Here is a 25470-nt window from a genome sequence, read left to right on the forward strand (position 1 = left end):
GGACTTGGGACGGTGAATGACACCAGGACACATGCTCCCGTTCTGCTAACTGTTTTATTGCAGCAGGAGGAGAACCAGCACACTTTACAGACTTAAAGGCTGCGACAATCATAGACGCCCTTTGCAGACATCCCCATTCCCTATAACCACAGTAAACAGCCAGGACACAGCCAGGAGGTAATGTTACAATAGGTAGAAAGAGGTACCAGGCACGGTGTCTGCAGTCACTCTAGATGCCATCCCACCCCACTTCTTCCTTCTTTCTTTCTTTCTTTCTTTCTTTCTTTCTTTCTTTCTTTCTTTCTTTCTTTCTTTCTTTCTTTCTTTCTTTCTTTCTTTCTTCTTCTTCCTTCCTTCCTTTCTTTCTTCCTTTCCTTTCTTTCTTTCTTTTCTTTCTTTTCTTTTTTTTTTTAGGGTGGGGAGTGCTTGAGATCAAGCCTCCAGCCTAGAGCATGGCTAAGCAAGTACTCTGCCTTTGGGCCACAACCCAAGCCTTCTACATTTTTGAGAGAACAGTCCAAATTCAAGAACTGTTTTCATGTGGCTTAAACCCCTTGAGGGAATCCCGACAGGGCACAGCATCCTGGGAGACCGAGGAACTCAAACCACCTGCCAGGCTCCACAGCTTTAAGGCAACAGGCCTCTCTGTGGACCTAGAGAAGTACACAGAAGACTCAAGAACTTATAGATGACTTCATTTTGTATCAGAGGCCATGAATTCCCAGAACTGGACCCATGGCCACTAGGAGCCCAACTGGCCCTCTTTGAATAGCCCTGGACACACAGAGGTGAATTTCTGGACTCAGGAGGCACCAGAGTGGAGATGCTGTTTACACAAAAGTGATAAGAATGGGCACAGAATGGCTGGCTACTGGCCCAGCTTACTCTCTCTGCCATTCAGTCCCAAGCAGGCCATCAGTAAAATCCTGACAGGCACAGCACAACCACAGTGGTACTGTGGTGGGCTCGGTGCCTGAGGGGGTTCTGGGATTATGTCAAGTGCCACCCTTCCAGAAAGCTCAGACCATGCCTATACTTCAAAGTGAGTGAGTGATGAAGACACTTTGTACTTCCAGGCGTTTCTGAAGTCCTGATGAGGGGTGGGGGTGGAGGTGATGGGAAGGGCTGGCAGTGCAGCCTGGGATGCTGCAGGCAACCGTTTGGAATCCTCACTCCCCATGTGCTGGGTGTTCTGTTACTTGAGGGAATATGTGGCTGAGAACACTGGGAGGAGAAAGCTAGTCAGGCCCCATCTCCATGGTAGAGAAGGGGTGCCGTAGCCACAGTACGTGTTCTTCTGAGGCAGCCTCAGGATCTAGAACTACAGAGGCTGGGTTACAAGCACCCACCTGTTTGACCAATGGCCACTGCGGTCTTCAGGTGGTGAGTATGTGTGCATGTGTGTGTCGGGAGGAGGAAGCTGTGCATGTACATCATGTGGGCGGAAGAACATGGGGCTGGAGGGAAAGATGCATAAAGACCTTCGAGGAGAAAACCATTCTCTTTGTATTAACACACTCTGCCAGCCCCTTTCTCCTCTGGGAGGCAGTTTGGATAGTAATATAAAAAGAACCGTTAAGGGACGACACAGCACCAGTTGATCTGCCCCCAGCTGCCCCCATCCATCCATTTCTCCTTCTGCATGCCAGAATCACCACAGTATGCTTCCCACTGGCACTGGGCAGCGCTGTGCGTCTGTCTGCACGTGTCTGCTCTCATGCTCCCCGCACGCCAGCTAGCTTTCAGCTCGGTGCCTCTCCCTTGTCCCCCTCGCCATGTGGCCGCTGCTTACAGGTGAGCATGAGCAACAGGAGCAGGGGCAGGTGCCACAGGCTGCAGAAGAACAGTTTCCTCGAGCTCCGGCGGTCTGCGTCCACGTAGAAGCGGAAGCCGAGGTAGGAAATGTACAGGTTGATGGGGAGGGAGATGATGGGGAAGGCCCACGTGGTGATGTCCAGGGCGGGGGCAGCAGTCGACAGAGCAATCAGGGCCAGGCAATGGCGCAGCGCCACCCGCCGGCAGAGGGCTGGGTGGGTGACCGACATCATGCAGTAGCCTCCTCGGGAGTAGTCTTCACGGAGGCCCCAGCTCAGCGCGTTGAAGTGGGGGAACTGCCAGGAGTACAGGATCCCTCCCAGAAGAAGTGCTCCTGTGCAGAGGCGGGGGGAGAAAAGGGGAACAGTCAGGCGCCAGCAGAGATTTCCAAAGGTGGGTTCTCCTGATCCTAAAGTCCTGCTGAACTTTGGAGGCCTGTATCCAGGTCACCAGCGACTCTGATCTCAGCCCTTCCAGCTTAGTGAGCTTCCGATTGCTGCGACAGACAGGACACCAGGACCACAGACAGCATTAGGAAGAAAGAAAGGGCTTGTTTCTGCTCACAATTCTCATGGACAGTCCGTCACTGAGGGAAGGTGGGGCGGGAACACAAGGAGGAGCCTGGGGGAGGCGCTGAATGGAGCAGAGCCCACGGAGGAATGATGCTTAGTGGCTTGCCCAGCCTGCTTTCTTCTATAATCCAGGAGGACTACCTTCCCAGAGGTGGCACTGCTCCCTACCATGTGAATCATGAATAATAATAATAATAATAATAATAATAATAATAATAAAAAAGAAGCCCCAAGAGAACTGCCTACAGGCTAAACTGATAGAGTTATTTTCTCACTGTGGCGCCTCTTCCCAGATATCCTCCTATCTTGTGCCAACTTGACGGAAAACTATGCAGGACACCTTTGCTCTCCTGGGTCTCACTCAGCCTGGTAGGCAGGCCGGGAGGTGGGGGTCCTCTCAGACGCTCTTCTGCCTTAGGTGGGATGGGGAGGGAGGGCTGTGCTGCTGCCGGGCACTTAGTGGCTTAGTGCACGTGGTTCCTGACACCTCCTGCCCCTCATGCTTCCCAACACTGTGACATCAGGGAAGTCAGATCTGAGTCCAGTCCTGACTCTAGCTTGGAATCCATAGCCAGGACATGGCCATGGGAGCAGCGTCACCACATGGAGGCCACTCAGGCCTGCTGGCCTTTCCTCCTGGGTAAAGTTCACTTCCCTGTGTGGCAGCTAGAATGCCCTGTTGGCACCGATGCAGAACTGAGCATCTCTGACTTCTATCTGTACACCTTCTTCAGTGGACAATCCGGGCTTCCAGGACACTATTCCCCAGAGCCCAGCACAATGACATTAAGTAGGAGACACCAACATACAGTGTGTTAATGGGGCTTGAAATAGGACAATGCATACAGGTGACTGACTGCTCAGAGAGAGCCTTCCTCTGAGCAGATTCAGGCCATGACCCAGCTAGCTGGTGGCAAGCACCCTCTGGTCCTGGAATAGTCCCAGGGTATCTGGAACAGCAGAGGCGAGAGTGGGGAGAACAGAGCTGCAAGGGAGGGCTGGACAGGCATCTGGAACCTGGGATAAGGAGTGGCATCTCCCCACAGCACAGTGATGAGAATGGACTCAGGGGACTGTGAGGAAGCAGAGGGTTAGGAAGAGAGCAGGGTGCTGGACACCCGTGGATGTGTGCATGGCAGAGAAATGGAGTCCTATTCTTGGTCATTTTTAGGTTGGCCATGCTTATTTGACACCCTAGCCAGAATGCACTGTGGCTATTAGACCCAGGTACCATGGAGATGAACTACACATGCTCACCCAACCTACAAGTTATTACCACCACCTTACAAATGAGGAGGTTTATCACAGTTCCCTTTATCTAAGGCTTCAACTGCAGTCCAGAAGTATTCAATGGAAAATTAGAGAAATAACTAGTTTATACGTTTTTTTATTATTTTATTTTATGTGTATGAGTGTTCTGTCTGTCTGTGTGCATGTATGTCTGTGTGCCACTTGCATGCCTGGTACCCACGGAGGCCAGAAGAAGTCATCAGAGCCCCTGGGACTGGGGTTAGAGCTGATTGCGAGAAGTTCCAGATGGTTGTGAGCTGCTATGTGGGTGCTGGGAATCAAATTCAGGTCCTCTGGAAAAGTAGCCAGTGCTCTTAACTGTTGAGCCATGCCTGCAGCCCAATAATCACTCAGTTTTAAAGTGTGTGTGTCTCTGAGCAGTGTAATGAAGCCACCTTGCACAGTCCGTTCGACCTTGCCTAGGATGTGAACCATCACTCCGTCCAGTGTGTCCACAATGTCTATGCTTCTTTCCCACTAAGCACTTAGCAGTTAATCTCAGCAGGTTTCCTGACAAGGGTATGGGAGACATGATCTGAGGCTTCAGACAGCAAGCAACCTGGGTTATTGGGGGTTCTTAGAAGTATTTCAAGAGGGGCAGGGGCAACTGGAATCAGTATGGCCCAGTGATTCTTGGCAGTACTGCATGCAACCAGATTGGGGTGGGGGTGGGCAGCTGGGATCGGTATGGCCTGGTGACTGATCCCTGGCACTACTGCATGCCATCAGATACATGCTTTAGGAAATTGATGCTACCCAGGATGCCCAGTAGTCCCCTTCCCACATGAGGGATACTGAGGGGGCAGGCTTGTTGGAAATAACCACAGAGGCACTTCCTAGTTCACTAAGAGTCCTGGTACCTGTTTCGGTGACAGACATGGGACACGTGCTTTAACAGGAAGTCCTCTTGGGAAAGTAGAAGGCAGGCTGGGAAGGCTGGGCCACCTCAAGGAGCAAATGGTGATGGATCTAGACGTCTTTGTGTTTTGATGGAAAATATAGCTAATTCTGTGACTGTCCGATGGAGAGATTCTCAGGGCGCAGGGTGACTTTAAGACTCCTGAGTACCACATGTGGGAAAGCCCTAGTAGAGCTCATGAGCTTCCTTGGACCTGAGTATGGTATGTAGTAACGACAGCCACAGCATGGGGTGTGGGTATGACGAGGGCATGAAGTGTCGGTCCTGTCAAGAAAAACTTACTGTGGCAAGAGACACAGGGAATGAGCAAAGAGAGCAGGAGGATTCGGGGAGGGACGGGAAAGCTCAGAGCTCCAGGTGGGTGTCATTCTAGAAATGACTGGAAAATAACAAACTGGACATGGTTCAAACAGCAGCTGCAATGGGGACTCTTTCTTCAAGCACTCCCCCTTGCCCCCCAACTTTGGTGTGCCAACTGCAGAAGTCTGTGTTGTGCAACAGAAAATTCTGGCTGTGCTTCTACTTAGAACAAGAGAGCTCAGGCAGAACCTCAGTTCTTGAAGAGCAGCAAGCGGTTGTTTTCGAGAGGAAACGGGTAGGGGTTTGGCTCCTGTCTCAAATGAAATCACTTTAGGATCCACAGCTTAATGGACTGCAGTCAGAAAACCACCCACAGTTCTGTCTGCTGTGCTTCAACTGCTTCTGCTCACAGAGGAGAAGGCAAACAAATCGCTTTCTTCATCAAGATAAGGTGAGTTGGGGCAGGAAGGCCTGAGTCAGCTCGGGGCTGTGGTGGGGCCCACCTTCCTGGTGGGGCGAACAAAGCACCAGGCTAGAGAATTCAAAGCACTCTCTCTGAACATCCCCTTGGCCTCACTCCCCCAAAGACACCCGTTTTTATTGGGCCTGTCTTTCCCATACCAAGTGCCTGACGGAGACTGTCTGCTCTTGGGGGCAGGGCAGTGGGGGAATCTTCCTCTGCTGGGCTCGGGCCAGGGAAGGAGACAACACAAACAGAGTTACAGTGTGTGGTAACACCTCAGGGACAGACAGGGATGCATGCCATACACAGAAGACACCTCACTTGGCCTAGGGGAGCGCGGGATGGCCCTGGAAGAGGTACATTACAGAGCAAGCTGTAACTCCCTGTAATTCTCGGATTCTCTTCCTTTTCACCTTTTGGTTTTTGGAGACAGGGTCCGATTCTTAGCCCAGGCTAGGCTGGAGTTCACTATGTAGCCCAGTGTGGCTCAAACTCAAAGCAATCCTTCTGCTTTAGCTCCTGAGTGTCAGGATTTCAAGCCACTACGCCTGGCCTTCGCTTCTTTTTAAATGAATGTTCTCATTTTCTTAGACCTCCCTGGAGAAACATCCACTCTCTTCCCTTTATCAGTAGAAATCTACGGGACAGCTGTGCATCTGTGGGCATGGTTCCCTAGGACAGTGACTCCTGAGACTGATGAGTATATCCAGGCACCCAGCACATTACTAATCCCCTGCTTATGTGGAAGACAGAAGAGCATCAGCAGTGCGTGTATGGACAGAGGAGAGAACGCTGGCCCAACCAGAGTTCTGATCTCATCAGTGTCTTCCCAGTGACAGTTGAGCAGAGTTTTCAGCTCTCTTCAAAGCTCCTATTTATTATTTCTACAAAAAAGAGAAGGGGAGCCTCTTCTTCATTTCTGCCTCTGCCCAAGTCCAGAAATGCTCTTCTATCATTGTTGACAAAGAAAGCTCAACAATCCAGCTGCACAGTACATCCCCAGAAAGGAGAGGGATTCTCAAGTGGGAGCACTGACCTCAGGGATGATTCTTTTGGGGATGCCTGGTGGGTACCTACTGTCCTTACTGAAGCCCATCACTGGCATTCAGCATCCACACATGGCCTTGGTAAGGATAGGAACCCCGCTGCATGCTGGTCGGGGTTGGGTTTGGTCCTCCAGGCTCCTTTCTAAATGTGGCCCATGAAGCTCCTCTGTTCCATGGCTGGTCAGACTGGTGCTTTCAGGGTCTGGCAGTTGCGGAAGCTGGCGGAAACAGAGCCGTCCAGAGCTTCATGCTCACAGGTTTTAAAGCCTTTCTTTTGAGGACTAACACAAAGGCGCTTGTGAAGTGGTCGGCCACACTGCAATAGACTTGTATGGAGGGCAGATAAAGGGAGCAGGAAGTGAGGCCAGTTTATCAACTGCGCAGGAGAGACAAAAGGGCAGATTAAAGGTCCTCTGGAAACAGGGGAAGAGTGGGCATTTGCAACTCGGAGAATTCTTTGCAAGGCACTTGGGAATGATGAAGAGGATGTGTGGCAGGAGTCTGAGGGTTCTCTCTAAACTTTTGTGCATCCTACCTTCAAGCACAGACACCTGGAGAAGCTGCATTTGAAGGGGAAAAGTACAAAGCTTTGACCCTTCTCTAACCACCTCCCTAGAAGTTTGAGACGCACACAGATTCTCTCCGGAATTCAAACTCCCCTTAGCTCACATCCGCCAGTGTTCCCTGCCATCACCAATGCTGATTCTATGGGCATTCTGCACCAGGCGCTGTTACATCTGAGGCTGGCCAGCCAAGGCCTGCTCCATCATCTCACCCAGGAGGCCCTGGCATGGCACCCTAAAAGCTAATACCACTCACAGTCAACAATAATATCAACAAGAGTTGAACCAACACAGCTAGTCTGCAATTATAATTGCAGATGCTGATGCTACAACATCAAAAACACACTTGCAGCCACTTTCTTTCTCAGTCTTTTTCTGTTTTAATGTTGGACACTGCGTAAAGTATAGAGTTCTAAATATTGTTTGCTAGTATTTCCACAAAAGCCTTCCTTGTTTTGTCTTTTAAAGAGCATTTATCGATGGCTGTGGTGGCGCAAGCCTTTAAGCTCATGACCTGGGAGAGAGAGGCTGGCAGATATCTGTGAGTTCAAGGCCAGCCTGGTCCACAAAGTGAGACTCTGTCCCACCTCCACCCTCCCCCTAAAAGAAGGAAAAAGAGAAGCTGTTTATCTTAGTTTAAGTTGTGCTCTAGACCACTTAAGTTAACATCTCACAGGTACAGACACTCATTTTTGAATCTGACTCAAGCAGAGGCAGGATTTTAAAGAAAATCTCTACAAATGCTTAGTTTCAACAGTACTGGGTATTTAGTCAACCTTTCACACATATTTGTTGAATAAACGAGTGAATGAATCCCCTCTGGCTTGGTTCTCTCATCTGGGACTAAAGGAGGTAAATAAAGTAGAAAGGGGGTTAAGGTTTTGCAGTTTACCAGGCGAGAGGCTAAAACAACTCACTCTTTTTGTTACTAAAGCCATCCATCTGCCAAGTGTCACCTCCTGATAAGAGCCCATTTCTGAGTCCTCATTTGTAACTGAATGTTGGCTGACATAATTAATGTTTACCACACAACACCTGGATTACAAACCAGACTGACAATCACCTCTAAAAGACTGTTCTGATCCTCAGGCCATCACCGAGGCAGAGACTGCAGTGAAGACCCCCAAGACAAGGGGTTTCTTTAGAATCAGGAAAATGACAACACAGAATCTCAGCATCTCTAGGAAATGGGGCGATGCAGGGAGGTGGTGCTGGAGCCGGGGAGGGAAGGGGGCAGGGAGCAAGTCTGAGATAAACAGTCTCTGGAGATAAACATTGCTAAGAGGCCTAATGTGCATGGCTCCAGGCCGCTGGCTGGGGGCCGGAATGTCAGCTGCCAGGCACTTATCTGACCAGCCCCCCAGGGACTCCTTCACTGGGGTTCCAGCAGGTCACTTCTGTCGTTGCCACCCCTGCTCTGCTGTGCTTAGCTCAGGGCAGCAGCAGGCTAGCTCTACCAGCAGCCAGTGCAGCATTGGTGATGTTTTCTGCTAACAGCACTTACCCTTTAAAAAGTTAATAAAATAAAGGCAGGATAATTAGGTAGGTGGGAGGAAAAGGCCACCTCTGAAGCCCAGAGGAGATCGGGCACAGGTAAAATCCCATCACAATAGCGCACTCTGTAGACAGAAGGGCTTTGTAAAAGGCAGGCATTTCCCGCGCACAGAAGCAGTTGGCTGCTGCGCCCTGACCGCCTTGATATGACAGCCACAAACAAAGCCCTGGGCCGTGTGACTGGGAGAGAGACGAGCGGTTTCCAGTCCTCCGTGCAGCTATAAAATAGCAAGCATCAAGAACAACTGACGTTTGTTCAGCTTTCACGATGCCTGCCTGCTAATGTGCTTAATCCTCTTCACCAGCCCCAAATCCCACCTCGCTTGTCCTGTGATGGACAACGGCTGGGCAGACCCAAAGCCTGCCAGGGACCTTCCTGACTGGGGCACCCTCAACACAAATTCTTTTCCACCATCTGGTCCAAAAAAAAAAAAAAATCAAAGGACTTGTGGGAAAAGACTCGGCATCCCATGGGACACGCTCCCTCCGTTCTTCTTGTCCCTACAGGCAAGGAGGGAGGCCAGGGACACCCTTCAGTGCCCAGCAGCCTATGAAGGGCATCGCCCAGCCCTGTGGCCAGCACAGACCCTAGGGAGGAAGCAGGCTCCAGGACACGGTCCTTGCCCTCTCTCTGTGGGTTACTGTGACATACAGGCTCCTCCCAGCTGCTGTTTTCTGCATTTCTGCACTCCCTCCAGGTAGGGTCACAGGACTTACATGACACCTACTGCTGAGAAGCTTCCTCTCCAATCTTGACCTCTAGCTACTGAGCCCAACTAAGCTTTCGCTGAGGGAGACATGGTCAGGGATCATGTTACTGCTGGCTACTGTGGGCAGTTTCCCTGGGAGGTGGGTGTGGGTGACAAAAGAATGGAAAATATTCAGTCAATCTGCCTCCCTTCAAACAGCCTCTGTCTATCCCCAACTTCTTGGTATTAACAAGTTGCTCTTTCAAAGGGTGATCAGACTGATGGTGCACTAAAATACTTGTAAGATGAAATACTGGCCAGGGAGGATGAAGGGCAGGCCTAGGATGGGTAGAGCCTTGTAAGAAAGGGCAGAGTGTGAAGGGGAAGGTGTTGGAGGAGAGAGAAGGCACATGGGCCTAGGGCAGCAGTGAAGGCAGGCTCTACAAACTCACTGAGATCCAGTACTGCAGGGGAACCTCCTGCACATCGCTAGGTAGATAACCCCCAACTCCAGACCCTGGTGCTTTGGCTGAGTCAACTGCCCATGGTTCTTTACCATCTTTGACCGCAGTATCAATTCCTCTGTGGTTAGTCACTGTGAGTCCCATCTCTGCCCACACAGTATCACTCCAGCTGTCAACTAATACATTCGCAATCCTTTAAGTCAACTGGCCTCTAAAGTCTTCTAGAACTCATCTGGAGTGGTGGTGGTGGTGGTGGTGAGCCCATGCCCCAAGAAGATACTCTGCTAAGGCTTGTCCATCACTAAGTAATGTCTGCCTGCCTCTCCTAGGAGGTCAGATATGATTTCCATGAGGACAGGAGTTTTAGTCAGTTTTGTATCTCTCAAAGCCAAGCACACAGTAGGCCCTCAACACCTACACCATGAAGAGACTACGGGCACTAGTCTGTTAAGATGGCAGCCTGGCAGTGCCGGGTCTGGACTGTGCAGCTGGGTGAGTAGTCTTCCAGCTGCTCTTGCTTTATTGATGTGACATCCACTTCATCTCTAAATTCCTCTTCCGGTCACTCACAGCTCAGTGTGGTGTTCCAAAGCCTGCTACTCCTGACTTCTGAAGTCACTACTCTATGAGGTTCAAAGATCACATGGTCTGGAGAACTACAGAAGGAAAGCGTTTGCCACTTTTTTCCCCTCAGAAAAGCTTTCCCACCCATCCATATCTCCTAAGATGAGAACCTCGGCAGTCATCAACCTCTGTAGACAGCACGCATTCCACTATTCGTACAGCCTGAACAAACATCAAGCCCACTCTCTAGGTATTTCTGAGGTCCTTAAGGCTAGGACTCCTCTGGATTCTGTCTTTGTGAATTTGAAGAGTGTGGTTCCTGGAAACTTGTTACACGTGACATTCTCAGACTGTCCAAGCCCAGAACATGCTCAGAAGCCCAGCAACATCTGGGAAAAATGGATGGGCTCTGAGCCTGTGAATCAGTGCTTTGGTTTAGCAAGACAGGAACAGGTCCACACTGCACCCATTATTAAAAGGGCACACACATCAAGGAGTGGGCACAGCTTCAGAAAGAGAGTCTTTGCTTCTAGGCAGTACTTTCTGGGTGAACTGCCTTGTTTTTTTGTTTGTTAGTTTGTTTGTTTGTTTTTTAAAACAGGGTTTCTCTGTGTAGTTTTGGTTAAAATGTCTTCCTTTTTTTTGGTTTTTCTGAGTGAATGTCCTACTGACAGAATCTCTATCACCTTCATATTGACATGACACTGGAGATAAACAGAAGGTGTACTGTAGTTCACAATTCAGACTGCAGTCTGCCGGTCACTTCCGACCCGAGCAGGCAGTACGTACATCTGGGTGGCAGGCATGTGGCAGAAGAGGTTTCTCACTTAGAGCAGTCAGAGAGAAAAAGGAGGCCCTGGCCCCTGCAAGGATGTATTCCCAATGACCCACTTTATCCAACTCCACTCCACTTTCTCTTAAAGCGCCCACCACATCTCAATGTTGCTGGCCACTGGCGCCCAAGCCTTCAGCCTTAAGCACTTTAAGGGACATGTCGGTCCAAACCTTTAACAAAACGCTCTGCTCTGTGCTGTCAGTATGGCAGCTGTGAACCAAATGCGGCTCTGGACACCTGAATGGACAGCTAGTGGTACTGAGACATTTAAGTTTATTTGATTTAAAAATTAAACAGCCACCCAGGGCTAGGAGCTACCATCCTCAACAGGGCAGTTCTAGAAGATGATTAAACTACAGTAAGTTGCATGTGCAACTTCATCCCTAAGATGCCTGCAATAACTATTTTGTGACACATTCTCTTAGAGTCCGTCCTGTGAAAGAGGAGACAACTACTCATTGATTTGTTCATTCTGATCTTGGCTCTGTCTGATGAACACTGAACTTCCATATACAGGGCTATTGCTACCCTTTCTGTACAAACTCCTTGAGGGTTAGGTACACGATGCACCTTTCTCCTTTTTGAAAGTGTTTTGCTAAGGTTGGCCTCAAACGTGTGGTCCTTCTTGCCCAGTCCCCTGAGCAGAAGTCAGTGTCGAGAGCTGACAGGGGAACTCCTCTGGGTGGTTTCAGAAATCTGTTTCATACCAGGTCCTGTATCATTTTCCAGACGGCTGCATACTCTTTCTCTGCGAACAAGGTGTGCCTGGCCCCTTGGCTACCCATCATTAACAAGTCTGTATATAAATGAACTTTGGGTTACAGAAAGAACATGTCGAACTCACATCACCAGGCTTGGTGGCAAACGCCTTTACCTGATGGCTCGGTTGCTGGGCTCTTAACTCCCATACAAATGACCTAATCTGGTGTGGCAGCACAGGTCGGACTCCAGTCACAGCTCATCTGTCCTCAGAACTCCTCCACAGGAGAGTCCGTCATCAGATACAAGTGGGAGATGAAAAGACGGGAGAAAGGGCCAAGCTCAGGTCCGAAGTCAGCGGCCAACAGGGGCTCAGCTCTGGCTCTGAAGCCTTTTGCCTCTGTTGCCTCCCACGTGGACGAGGCTCAAGCTTCGTTTATCACAGAGCAAAGGAGCACACAAGCTTCAGAATGCTGTATTTGTATATTCATTAAAACCCACCACTTACAGGATATTAAAACCATTCTAGGAGACGATTATGGCAAAGGTGTAATCACATTTGTGCGTTTGCCAAATCAGAGTGTGTGAGCTTTTATGAAAAGTTTCAGAAATGTGGCTTACAGGGCAACGGTTTATGGCCAACTGCCTTTTGATCTCTCATGTGAAAAATATGTACTTACATATATTGCAGGAAACCTCACCACTTCCTTCCTAAGTGTTGGTCAAAACACTAATTACTTGACTAATCAGACTGTGACGCTCCCCTCACAGATGGTAAAATGAGCTATTTTCACCTCACAAATCTAGCTGTGACATACCACCAAAAAATGGAGGCCCACTGAATGGTTTTACTGTAGACAGCATGAACAATTTACGCAAATCACGTAAAAGTAAATGAGGAGCTAATGAAGATAATCTGTCCTTTCACAAGGGAAAATGAGCCTGTTCCAGGGGAAGGAAGGAGGCTTGTCAGCTAGGTGACATGGCTTTAACAGGGAACAGGAGGCCAGTTCCACATCCCTTCCCCACAGACTAGGCCTCTCACGTGAGCTGATTTGATGACTGTTTTCAGGGCCTTCCCTCACGTTACCTGCAGTTGCAGGCAGAGGAAGCACTGGCCCCTGTTTCCCCTTAGGCCTTCCCCATGTCTACCATGTCAGGATGACACGGGCCCCTTCAGCTCAGGACTGTCCCGTCAACACATTTACCTTAGAGTAAAATGGAACTGCAAGAAGCCCCATGAAGCCCGAGGGGAGAGTGCTGAGTTCACCTGGAAGACTCACGAGCTCTGGCTTCTGGCACTCACAACCCTGTCTGCCGAGGAAAGCCATGGTGCTGCACCAGGAGACACTCACCAGCATCAAGGCTTCCAGTTGCCGCCGTCCAGCCCATGACAGGTGGGATGGCTCCAACCACGGCTCCAACCCAGGTGTTGGCGATGCTGATCCTCTTCAGCGGTGTGTAACAACAGGTATAGAGGAAAATGTTGAAGACCCCCAGAGCCCCTGTGAGGGGATTCACTCCCCAGGTCAGAAGGGCCACTCCTGGCACAGCACAGCAGGTAGCAAAAGACACAGCTAGCAGCGGGCTGGAAGAGAGCAGAGGACATAGTGAACACGTTCGTTCCACTCAGCTCTGGCCTGCAGCCCAGGCCTGCACTAGTGAGCCAGCATCTCCATCCACTGAAGGTGATGGGACCTTCTTCCCAGTTGTGGGCAGTCCTTCAGAGACTGTGAAGAAGCTCAGGGAGGAGGCGGACCTCCTTGCACTCGTCTGCAGGTCTCCGCCACTCATCTCTTCTTATAAGGTTGAAGGGAGGGCTTAGACAGGCTGCTTTTCGGGGTTCTATTCTGTTGCTAAATAAGGGACAGATGTAAACAATAATACAAGTTGTGGACAAAAGCAGGATCCCTTCTGGAAGCCACTCTACTCACTGGCTTGTACTTTAAAGTATCACCAAATCAATGATACCAAACAGCAATGTCTGCTCCAGGGAATCTGCATGACATGATCTTCAGTAAATTACAGTAGCTTAAGGCCCTGGAGTCCTGTGACAATAATCAACACCAGGGGGCTGGTGCAAACTGCCAATGATGTCACTTGGTTTGTGGCTTTGACTGTCAAGAAGACGTCACAGAGGGCTATGTGTGGAAAAGAACGCTCTACAATGTGAAAGACTGTTTGAGTCTAGAAAAGTATGACCTCCTGGTTCCTTCTTATATAGTTATTTTTTTTTCCTTAGGGAATCAATGTAGGTTACTCAAGACTATGCTTTCTCTGCAAACGCTACAATTCAACTCCCAAGAAAAGCATGTTTGCAGTGTCCCAGACCCACTCAACTATAGGGTCTACAGAATGCTTCATGAGCAGTCCTAGTCTCCAGTCAGCAGGTTCCAGGGGGTTCTGGTTTTAAAAATGTCATTTCTCCAAGGGAGGCAATCACTTGAGATAACACCCTTCTATTGCCAAGGCTGTGGTGTGATCCCCTGAGGAGAGGTGCTCTGGACTGTGAGTTGGGCCCTCTAAGGAGGACTAACTTGCAGAATGATGCTGAGTTTGAACTCAGCCTCCCCAGCCCAGAGCAGATGGCAGTGGGGAAGCAGGACGGCCCAGCAGCTCAAGTGTCTTGTGACACCAGAACCACAGAGCTGGGCACTCTGACTCTCACTTAGCTGGCCCTCTTTCCACCCAGGGGTTGTGGTCTGCCCTGCCTGGAAGGCGAAACAGAGCAGAATGGGGTTCTGAGGAAAGTGGGAACACACATGGACGTGTGGCCATCGCAAGGTGACAGAAGCACCATGGCTATCACTAAGACCTGAGTGCATGTGCATCCCCCTGGCCACTCTTTGGAAGCCACAGCCAATGACTTCTGAAACACTCAGGCACCCTCCATCTTTTCTTCCATCTTGTCTGTCCATCACTCCCATCCCAACAATTCCCCTTTCTGTGACCTGTTGTTCCTGCCCCTGCTGGGAAAACATACAGGTCAGACCATTTCAAGAGGATGGTTTACTATCGCAGCACCTGGCTAGACTTGATCTCTAGCCTGTGTCTCCTGTGACCTGGAACTCACTGCCCACTTTTAGCCCCCAGCCATGGAGACAGATGTCCCCCCTTGTCACCCAGTAGTGACAAAAGCTCAGGTTAACCCCCCTCTATCCTCTTTCAGAACGGGCTGCCCTCTTGGGGCAGGGTCCCAGCAAGAGCGCTGGCAGCTCATTTGTTAAATCTTACTGTCTCCCTACTCCATACATCCTCAAATAGATGTTGTTTCTCTCTCCTCAAGGAGATCTTGCCATGCATACTATCTTCAAGGGAAGAGCTGAATTGGACACACACCTCTACCTCCTCCACCCCATTCCCCATGTGCCTTTACCCCTCAGTTTCATTCCAGAAACAGACTTCTCTAAGGCTGGGACAAGCACTGACTGACTTGGAACCATCTGGAATTCTCCAGATGAAAGATTAGGAAGCTGCCTAGGTGTTATCACACATGCCCAGAAAGGAGAACGGAGGCGGTACAAACCACACAAGCATTCGAACTGTAAAGTTTCCAGTTTATGAGAACAGGTCTTCCCATACACGGGACTCCAAAAGGCTAGTTTTATTTGGGGTGGGAAAAAATGTGGCTCATAAACATATTTATTTTTCCTGAATTGGCCCTTGTGTTTAGAAGAAAAAAAAAAAGGAAGAAGAAGAGGGTTGTTCCAGTCGCCAAGGGCCGGGAAGCAGTTGGGTTCAGGGTGTTAGTACTATGAAAAGCCCTTTCAGAGAAGCACACATGAATCTAATTTATTAAGATAGGCAATTTGGGGTGGAAGTTTAGTTTCTGACCTGTGTTAGAATCACAGAAAATCAGGAGGCTTGATCTTGGCATCTAAATCAATGTGCTCAGGGGCATGAATGAAAACCAAGCAGGCTGGCAGGCTTCGCAAACAAGAATGAAGACATTGACCCAGCATGCCTCGGGAGCCCAGCACCAGGACAGAGTGCCTCAAGTGGCAAACTTCAGAGCGTCCTCAGGCTCGTTAGCCTGCTGTGTTTCCTTTTCGCTAAAATTCTTATTGCAAATGTAATACACATTCAATTCAGAAAATTTGCAACTATAAAAATAAAAAAGAAATTCTAAATTACTCTGAGACAAATATGGTTTACGTTTCTCTGGCCTTTTCCTGTGCTAGAGTTACTTTAAAAGTAAATACATACTCAATTTTGGTCTGCTACATCCTTAATTTCCATAATATCTTCAGATTCCCCATGTCACTACTTGGTTTACATCATCATACACAGCTACAAAGTGGCTTATTCCATGGATATATGGCAATTAACTTAATCAACATACCCTTTCTGGACACAATATTGTTACTGTTTTAAAAACTCAGACAATGCTGGGATGAATTTCTTATGGAGACTTCTGCGCATGGCTCCACTTAGGAGAAATTCCTAGACATGAACCTGCTGAGCTAGATGGTATGCACCGTTCTGTTGTTTTAGGGCCACCAGGCTCTGCTGTTGATATGCACATCTTAAAGGTGCCAGTCTGGACTGCTCAGGTGCCACTCCCACCAGCGGCAGAGAAGAGCATCCACTTTCATCTACACTAACACTGTGGAGATGGCACTAAAAATGAAGCAAAACCAAGCCAAAAATTGCCAACCGGATAGATGGAAAACAGTATCATATCTCCAAAACAAGCATCACCCCCCTCCCGCAACAACAGCAGCAAACAACACCAACGTAACCACGAGGACATTATCTCTTCACTTTTCTGGTGGGAAACTGACTTAGTGCAAGTAAAATCACTTGGCAGGTGGGCCTGGGCTTAGCTTTATAGGCTGGTTCATTAATCACTGGAACCCAGAGTTTTCCAACCGGCATTTGGGACACACTGGTGGAGTGCCCCTGCAGAGCCTCACATTTCCTGGGTCAGCTTAGGTCTGTGGGATCTGTCAGTGGGGAGCAGTCTCCTGTCTGAGCACCTTGGGTTTTCCTCATCGTTCACCTAGTGCACTTCCTTATAAGGAAGCATAGAGAACAGCTATGGCTGAAGTGCAGACACAGGCTGTAACCCAGTGGGAGCTCGGATAGAGTGTTCGCTCTCCTGCTCCACTGGCTGTAGGGACAGATAAAATGGGGTAACATGGGGTACCTATCTTAGTGAGCCATGATGGGAGGGCAGAGTGCAAATGTGTCAAGGAGGATGTGAATCTATCTTACATTGTTTACTTAATTATTTAATTAATGTGAGGATTAAAGGTGTGTACTACCACATCTGACTGGAAGTGAAAGTTTATACTGAGAGCCGATGATGGATGAGTGGGAGAAGGGCAGAAATGGCAGAGAGGGGTCTGTGAGATGGCTAAGTGGGGAAAGAACTGTCTCAAAGCCTGATGACCTGAGTTTAGCTCCAGATCTCTCTTGGTGGAAGGAAAGAAACAACTCTTGAAAATTGTCCTCTGATTTCCACACCTGCCATCACACACACACACACACACACACACACTCACACACACACACACACACAAACCAAAAAAAAACCAAATGTAATTCTAAAAATTAAAAGAAATGTATCCAATGTAACTCCAGTACCAAAGGAAGCCAATGGTCTCTGAAACTTTTTGTACACTGTGAAGATGTGTCACTGTGACTGGTTTAATAAAAAGCTGAATGGCCAACAGCTAGGCAGGAGAGAAAAGGCGGGACTTCCAGAGAAAGAAAGGAAGTCAGAGGGATGAATTGAGGCATGAGAGATGCCAGCGAGACGTGGACCGAGTTGAACATGTGGTACAGAGGAGAGGTAACCGAGCCACGTAGCAGAACGTAGATTAAAAGAAGCAGATTAATTGAAGTTATAAGAGCTAGTTGAGGACAAGCCTAAGCTAAAAGCCAAGTTTTCATAATTAATAAGTCTCTGTGTTGTTATTTGCAGGCTTGCAGTCCTGATGAGAAAGTACTACTATGAAGCACCATAAAAAAAGTTGAAGGGGTGGTAAAAGTACTGGCGACTGCCAAACCTGGGTCGGGGAGCCCTAGCTTCATGCACTGATTCTGCTCTAGTACCTGTTAAACATTTTCATAACAAAATTATTTTAAAATCTTTTAATTTTATTATTACTGTCCGCTTCCCTGATGGCAGAATGGCCAAGCACACTGGTCAGGATGCAGGTACTCTGAGTCTAGGTCAGACCCGGATGTTTAATCACTTATGAAACAGTGCAACTGTCTGGTTAAAGCTGTCTGGTCCTTGTTTCCTCAACAAAAAGATGGGGGTGATGTGAGGGCTTTTCCAGTGTTGTTACTGAAGTTCCAATAAGTCAAACTCATTTAGGTAAGAAGGCTCAAGAGCGAGACCACGAGGAAGGAATGGGTCTACCCCGCCCAGCTGTGGCACCCTGTAACTTCAAAGTTCTTCCCTCTAACTTCAGTTCAACCGGAAAAGAAACCCTTCACAGAACCTCTTCCAGTTCTCGAGGACTCACTAGCTGCGCAGGGCTTCATTCGTTTGTTTACTCATTCATTCCCACTTCTCACTGCCTGGACAGTCAGTCACTACACTACACTGCTTGGCAACAGATCACACAGGGAAATAGGGACATTTTATTTAGGAAGGAAGACAGACATTAAACACACAGACACAAGTCCCAGAGTTCTCACTGTAAAGTCAGCTACATGACAGAACACATGCAATGAGACAGCATTATTTAAATAGGGAGGACCCCTTGAGCAGAGCTGGATATGGGGGCGTTGAAAATGCAGAGGGATTCTCTCCTTAATTTATTTCTAAGCCTACAGACAAGTATTTTTTTTTGGGGGGGGGGCAGGTATTTTATTTATATACAGGTATTTTTATGTACAGTTACAACTTGTATAGGAATTTAATTTTGTTCTATCAAATCACAAAAAAATGAACTAGCAATAGGCAAAACCTGACTGAGCTTCAAAATAATGTTGGTGTCCCCAACCTTCTACAACAGCAGCTGTGACAGTGTCTAGTAGGATCAGAGGCACTAGGGTCTCCGAATGGCTCTGGCTGGACTGAATTTGTATGGTAAAGACCAGAAATGAATATGCAGAGGGTATGACAATAAGTGACCAAATGTCAGTAACACAGGCAATAACTGCATGGTGATTTAAGGGCATGAGTACGTGTACAGACAAGGCAAACAACCCCGTCTGACAGTGTGGGAGGGTGGGCAGACCGAGAGTGCTCCTTCACACGCAGCCACTCGTGTAAAGAGGTTCGTGGTTCATGGTTCACGATGAGGGCTTGAATGATTTACTTCAAAACTGACACACAAACTGAATTACATTTTAGATTACAGAATCTCTCTACTGCCTTTCTTGCCCAAGGCTACTACATGCGAGAAACTGACAGACCAAGACTGGGGGTTTATTCACACATTTCCATGGGTCAGACTACCTTCCCTTGGAATGGAACATGGCTTTGTTTACTAAATGCTAGTCCTGATATAGCTCCATTGAAGGAGAATTTTCTATAGATATTGGGAAGGAGGAGAAACACAAGCTTTAATTTTCTAATTTATTGCACTTAATAAATATGATTTATATTATTTGACTTTTAAATAACTTCCTGGGGAAACTGGGCCCTTCTGTTTAAGCAGTGTGTTGGGGGTCCAGGAAACACTACATTAAATTAAACTTTACTTTATGAACACAGGTAATTGGCCTATACAAAATTTAATCTCACACTTCTTGGCCATCCTTCCCGAATAAATGATTTTTAAATTACAAAATAAAATTTCCTTTCTTCAAAAACAAAAGAAAAGCTTAAACCTTCACCAAATCAAACCAATCTAACTTTAATTTCCTGCATAAACCCCGCATTTGGGCTTTGAAATGAGTTTCTGGGGAACTGTTCTGAAAATGTCTTCCTTGAATCTTATTAGGAATTTTCTATTTCTGATAAGTCTCAACTGTAGATATGATAAAGGAGCAGAACACTGGTATAATTTCAGAACTTAAAGAAAATGAAGATATAAAGTCTATTTTAAAAGACTATATTTTAAACCACATTTAAGAGGAATGAAAGAAATGTAACAAACAACAGATATTTCTATTTACTATTGATTATATCCAGGACATGAGAGGCTGTATTATATGAAAAAAAGTTTTTGAGGGAAGAAAACAGTATATCTGATTAGACTAAATGAGTTTTAAAAAACTAACTGAAAGACTCTTATTAATGTGGGAGGAAGATATGAAGATTCTTCTGTTTAAGATCAGGCAATAATAGAATATAATAAAACAGAAGTCCCATACCTAGTTGACCTCTGTGCAGCTGATGAAGATGTCGTGAGTGAATGTGTGCTGCCTTTCTTGGATGAGGATCAGAGAAAGCTTTCCACTGGTCTAATTATGACTGTTAACTAATGATTGGCCAGTGTGAGCTGAAACTAGCAACCATGACTTCCTGCTCCATGACTGTAGCTTCAGACTGCCCACAGCCTCCTCCTCCTCCATGACTGTAGTGTAAGACTGCCCACAGCCTCCTCCTCCATGACTGTAGTCTAAGACTGCCCACTGCCTCCTCCTCCATGACTGTAGTCTAAGACTGCCCACAGCCTCCTCCTCCATGACTGTAGTCTAAGACTGCCCACAGCCTCCTCCTCCATGACTGTAGTCTAAGACTGCCCACAGCCTCCTCCTCCTCCATGACTGTAGTCTAAGACTGCCCACTGTCTCCTCCTCCTCCATGACTGTAATCTAAGACTGCCCACAGCCTCCTCCTCCATGACTGTAGTCTAAGACTGCCCACAGCCTCCTCCTCCTCCATGACTGTAGTCTAAGACTGCCACGTCTCCTCCTCCATGACTGTAGTCTAAGACTGCCCACAGCCTCCTCCTCCATCATGACTGTAATCTAAGACTGCCCACAGCCTCCTCCTCCATCATGACTGTAATCTAAGACTGCCCACAGCCTCCTCCTCCTCCATGACTGTAGTCTAAGACTGCCCACAGCCTCCTCCTCCATGACTGTAGTCTAAGACTGCCCACTGCCGCCTCCTCCATGACTGTAGTCTAAGACTGCCCACTGCCTCCTCCTCCATGACTGTAGTCTAAGACTGCCCACTGCCTCCTCCTCCTCCTCCATGACTGTAGTCTAAGACTGCCCACAGCCTCCTCCTCCTCCATGACTGTAGTCTAAGACTGCCCACAGCCTCCTCCTCCATGACTGTAGTCTAAGACTGCCCACTGTCTCCTCCTCCTCCATGACTGTAGTCTAAGACTGCCCACAGCCTCCTCCTCCATGACTGTAGTCTAAGACTGCCCACTGCCTCCTCCTCCTCCATGACTGTAGTCTAAGACTGCCCACAGCCTCCTCCTCCTCCATGACTGTAGTCTAAGACTGCCCACTGTCTCCTCCTCCATGACTGTAGTCTAAGACTGCCCACAGCCTCCTCCTCCATGACTGTAGTCTAAGATGCCCACAGCCTCCTCCTCCATGACTGTAGTCTAAGACTGCCACAGCCTCCTCCTCCATGACTGTAGTCTAAGACTGCCCACAGCCTCCTCCTCCATGACTGTAGTCTAAGACTGCCCACAGCCTCCTCCCCTCCATGACTGTAATCTAAGACTGCCCACAGCCTCCTCCTCCATGACTGTAGTCTAAGACTGCCCACAGCCTCCTCCTCCTCCATGACTGTAGTCTAAGACTGCCCACAGCCTCCTCCTCCATGACTGTAGTCTAAGACTGCCCACAGCCTCCTCCTCCTCCATGACTGTAGTCTAAGACTGCCCACAGCCTCCTCCTCCATGACTGTAGTCTAAGACTGCCCACAGCCTCCTCCTCCTCCATGACTGTAGTCTAAGACTGCCCCCCCCCCACTGCCACCTCCTCCTCCTCCATGACTGTAGTCTAAGACTGCCCACTGCCTCCTCCTCCATGACTGTAGTCTAAGACTGTCCACTGCCACCTCCTCCTCCTCCATGACTGTAGTCTAAGACTGCCCACTGTCTCCTCCTCCTCCATGACTGTAGTCTAAGACTGCCCACTGCCTCCTCCTCCTCCTCCATGACTGTAGTCTAAGACTGCCACTGCCTCCTCCTCCTCCATGACTGTAGTCTAAGACTGCCCACAGCCTCCTCCTCCTCCATGACTGTAGTCTAAGACTGCCCACAGCCTCCTCCTCCATGACTGTAGTCTAAGACTGCCCACAGCCTCCTCCTCCATGACTGTAGTCTAAGACTGCCCACAGCCTCCTCCTCCATGACTGTAGTCTAAGACTGCCCACAGCCTCCTCCTCCTCCATGACTGTAGTCTAGACTGTCCACAGCCTTCCTCCTCCATGACTGTAGTCTAAGACTGCCCACAGCCTCCTCCTCCATGACTGTAGTCTAAGACTGCCCACAGCCTCCTCCTCCATGACTGTAGTCTAAGACTGCCCACAGAGACCTGACTAAGCCCCTTCTGGTGTATGTAACACCGAGTTTCTGGGTTAAATAAACACCTGCAGCCCACCAGATCCTAGCTTTCTGTATGTGTGTCTATCTCTGTTCTTCCTTCACTCCCTTGTTAATCCAGTCAGGTTTCCAGGGCCAATGTGCAAGACACGGCAGCTTCTGAGCTAACCTCCTCAGACAGGAAGAAGCAGTCAGAGACTCTTGAAGGGTGCCACACTAACTCATCTAAATTACAGGAGAAGGTGTAATTTCTGCGGGGAAGTGGGGGAGGTAAACAGGTGGTTCCAATGCTGTCTTAGTCACCGTTCTACTGCTGTGAAGAGACACCATGACCAATACAACTACAAAAGGAAGCATTTAATGGGGCCTTGCTTATAGTTCCTGAGGCTGGGTCCATAACCATCATGGCAGGGAGTGTGGTAGCGGCAGGCAGGCATGGCTCTGGAGCTGGGAGCTAACAACTGATCTACAAGCACAAGGCAGGGAGTGAGACTGGGGATAGCATGGGATTTAAAACCTCAAAGCTCCACCCCCCATCCCTCTTTCCCCCCACCCCCATGACACAACTCCTCCAACAATGACCACACCTCCTAATTCTTCCTAAATAGTCCACCGACTGAGAACCAAACACTCAAATGTATGAGCATATGGGATCCATTCTTAATCAAACCATCACAAATACTTTGATCCATTTATAAAAATCAGTTCCCAGTGTAGAAGTACAATCTCAGAATCTACTTAAACCCGTGGGCAGGGCTGCCCACTGAAACCCCTGTTCTTCCTCACCCTCTGACACCCAGTGCCCACTGCAAAGGAGACTCCTACTTTTCTTGTTTTTACTTGGGCCAGATGGTTTAACTTTCTAACTCTCCCTTTAGTTTTTAATTTATAGAACTTTTATCACTTATGCAAAAATGGATTTTGGAGTCTTTGCAAGGCTTCTTCATAAACACAACTTAAAAAGTGAAGGCGGGACTTCTCTCCCTACAGGTTTGGATGTGATGAGGCGCTGTGTGTGTGTGCACGCATGCCTAGTGGTGCGCATTACCCTGCCCCTGCTCCCTCTAGTCTACCTGCTTCATCTGGGATAGGGCTTGCAAAGGAAGACACAGCAGGAACCAGGCTGCCAACAGGAAGGGGGCACATGTGTTTACTTAAAAGAAAGGGAGCGGTAGAGGCTGTGCTTGGAAGACAACACGTAGGGGTGCATCACCCCGATCTGGGAATGGAGAGTTTGATGTGAGTTTGTTCTGTTTTTAAATGCTGGCAACTAAGGCAAGTGGAGCAGACCCATAGCACATGGGCTTGCTCTGACAGCCACTTCACTGTCTGCTCTACCGGAGAGAAAGTGTCTGCTAACTTTATGAATACTGCTCCCCAGACTTCTCTCCATCTCATGGATCAACAAGAGCTAAGGGTAGAGCCAATGTAAGAATGTATCCCTAGCCTGCACGAAGCCCTAGCCCATCCCCAGCATTTCCAGAAAACAAATGCAATGGCATAGTAATACCAATAAAGATATTCCAAGAACATTTTTCTTCACCTTTCTCTTCCTGAACCCCTCTACCAGTGGGAGGAGGACCTCCATGTCTGTTTGGGTCTCTTGCAACCCTTCTTGGGCCTTGTGTGAGTAGGGTCTACCCTCCTGCCTGTACATCTCCCAGGCCATACTTTTTGGTGCAGTGAGTCTGCAGTATTCAACTTGATGTTCTCTGTACCTAAAAGTGATGTTCAATAAAGTCCTACAAACCACAAAAAAGACAACTTCTAAGCCTACACTTACACCCACCAACGGGAACAGCATTTGTGCATGTCCAGTCTTCAGAGGAGGGACATCAGCTTACGTGAACCTCGATTATTGTTAAAAATAAAACACACCAAAAACCAAAATACGATAGCTACCTCTTCAAATGAATATTGGAATACCTGGATGTCTTACAGCAGTAAGAAGGGACATGGGACCTGAAGAGTCCATCACACATCACACATCAACCAGATCAACATCAACAAACATTCAGAACTCAGAGGGCTCAGTCATGCATGCTTTCCTTTTTCTCCTGACTACCAGGGAGACCGTGGCTTTCAGAGACTCCCACCATGCCCCTTGCTCACCCAGCAATGATTAAGTGTGATGATATGTACATAGACTTTCTGCTGATTCCTCAACTCCATGGTTCATGATACTGAATGATCTTGTTTCTAGAACAATCTTCTCTACATTAACACCTCAGCAACTAAGTTGAGACCAAATTTGTTTTTCCTGCTGCTTCAAATCACTGGTTAATGTTACCAAGAGAAATTTCTATACTTCCCAAATGTTTATGTTCTTATTACATTAGCAGTATACACACACTGAGAGACTAATCATAACAAGCCTTCGAAGCTGTGCAGGCCTGTGCCTGGTCGGGGACGTGTCCACTAGAGCAGCATGACTAGGTGGTGACTAATATTCACAGCTCCCCTGCAGCCCACACAATGTTTACATTTGCTTAAGTGCTTACTGGTAAAACCTTCAGTAAATTTGAAAAATGTCTTCTGTAAGTCTCTATAATACTTAGGCTAAACCCTGCTCTTTAAGTTATAATGCCAACTAAACAATCCATTCATTTCATTCCAAAACTCAATCTTTATCATTCATTTTCAAGACAAGTATGGCTGACCCCGATTCCAAGGGTTTCCATTTATCCTGTCCAAATAACCTTCCTCTCAGCTCTTATCAGGCAATCTCCCCTGCTTACAGCCCACACCTAAGCTTACACACCATGGATCACCCTCATCTGATCCATTAACTTGGAAAAACTAATGTTGACATCTATTATTTTTGTCAGCATCACCAAGCTGGAAAATGGAAAATTCAAAGGAGATGCAATCAAAATAAGATGCCTTTCAAAGGAACAGGAAGAAAGGCTTAGTCTAGGTCCCCTGGCCAGGAGGCATGCAATGTCTACTCTGTCTTTTTCTGTGTCTGCTATGACTTCTCAGAGACCTTCCTGTTCACTCCGATTTATTAATTTCATTTAGCAAGTACTCTGGGGCTGCTCAGCCCTGTCTGCTAAGCAATATGTACATCTAATTTTCTGACCCACTTTATAAAGCCTTCAGCATCACACAAACAAAACACACAGGCTGTTAACACCACAGGTAATCAACACATTCTTGGTAAGTGGAATAAAAGGGAGAATTCCTAAACATTTGGAAGAAACAATAGGCCTTGATGACATTAGGAAATATGAATTTAACAGGGCAGACCAGCAGCAGGGGCCATCACTGAACTAC

At 48.0% G+C, this 25470-nt stretch overlaps 1 protein-coding gene across 1 annotated transcript in view; it reads right to left on the reverse strand.

Annotated features, from left to right (window-relative positions):
- Window positions 1–374: 374 nt before the first annotated feature.
- Window positions 375–25470, reverse strand: part of LOC114693111 (protoheme IX farnesyltransferase, mitochondrial) — a 118058-nt gene continuing 92962 nt past the window's right edge. The window contains exons 6-7 of the mRNA XM_028869340.2: window positions 13129–13361; window positions 375–2149 (exon numbers count right to left, since the gene is read on the reverse strand). Coding sequence (XP_028725173.1) covers window positions 1743–2149; window positions 13129–13361 — 640 coding nt within the window. The 3' untranslated portion in view covers window positions 375–1742. The remainder of the gene's footprint in view (window positions 2150–13128; window positions 13362–25470) is intronic.

The sequence above is a fragment of the Peromyscus leucopus genome, chromosome 8b (genome assembly GCF_004664715.2).
Source record: "Peromyscus leucopus breed LL Stock chromosome 8b, UCI_PerLeu_2.1, whole genome shotgun sequence".
Lineage (NCBI taxonomy): Eukaryota > Metazoa > Chordata > Mammalia > Rodentia > Cricetidae > Peromyscus > Peromyscus leucopus.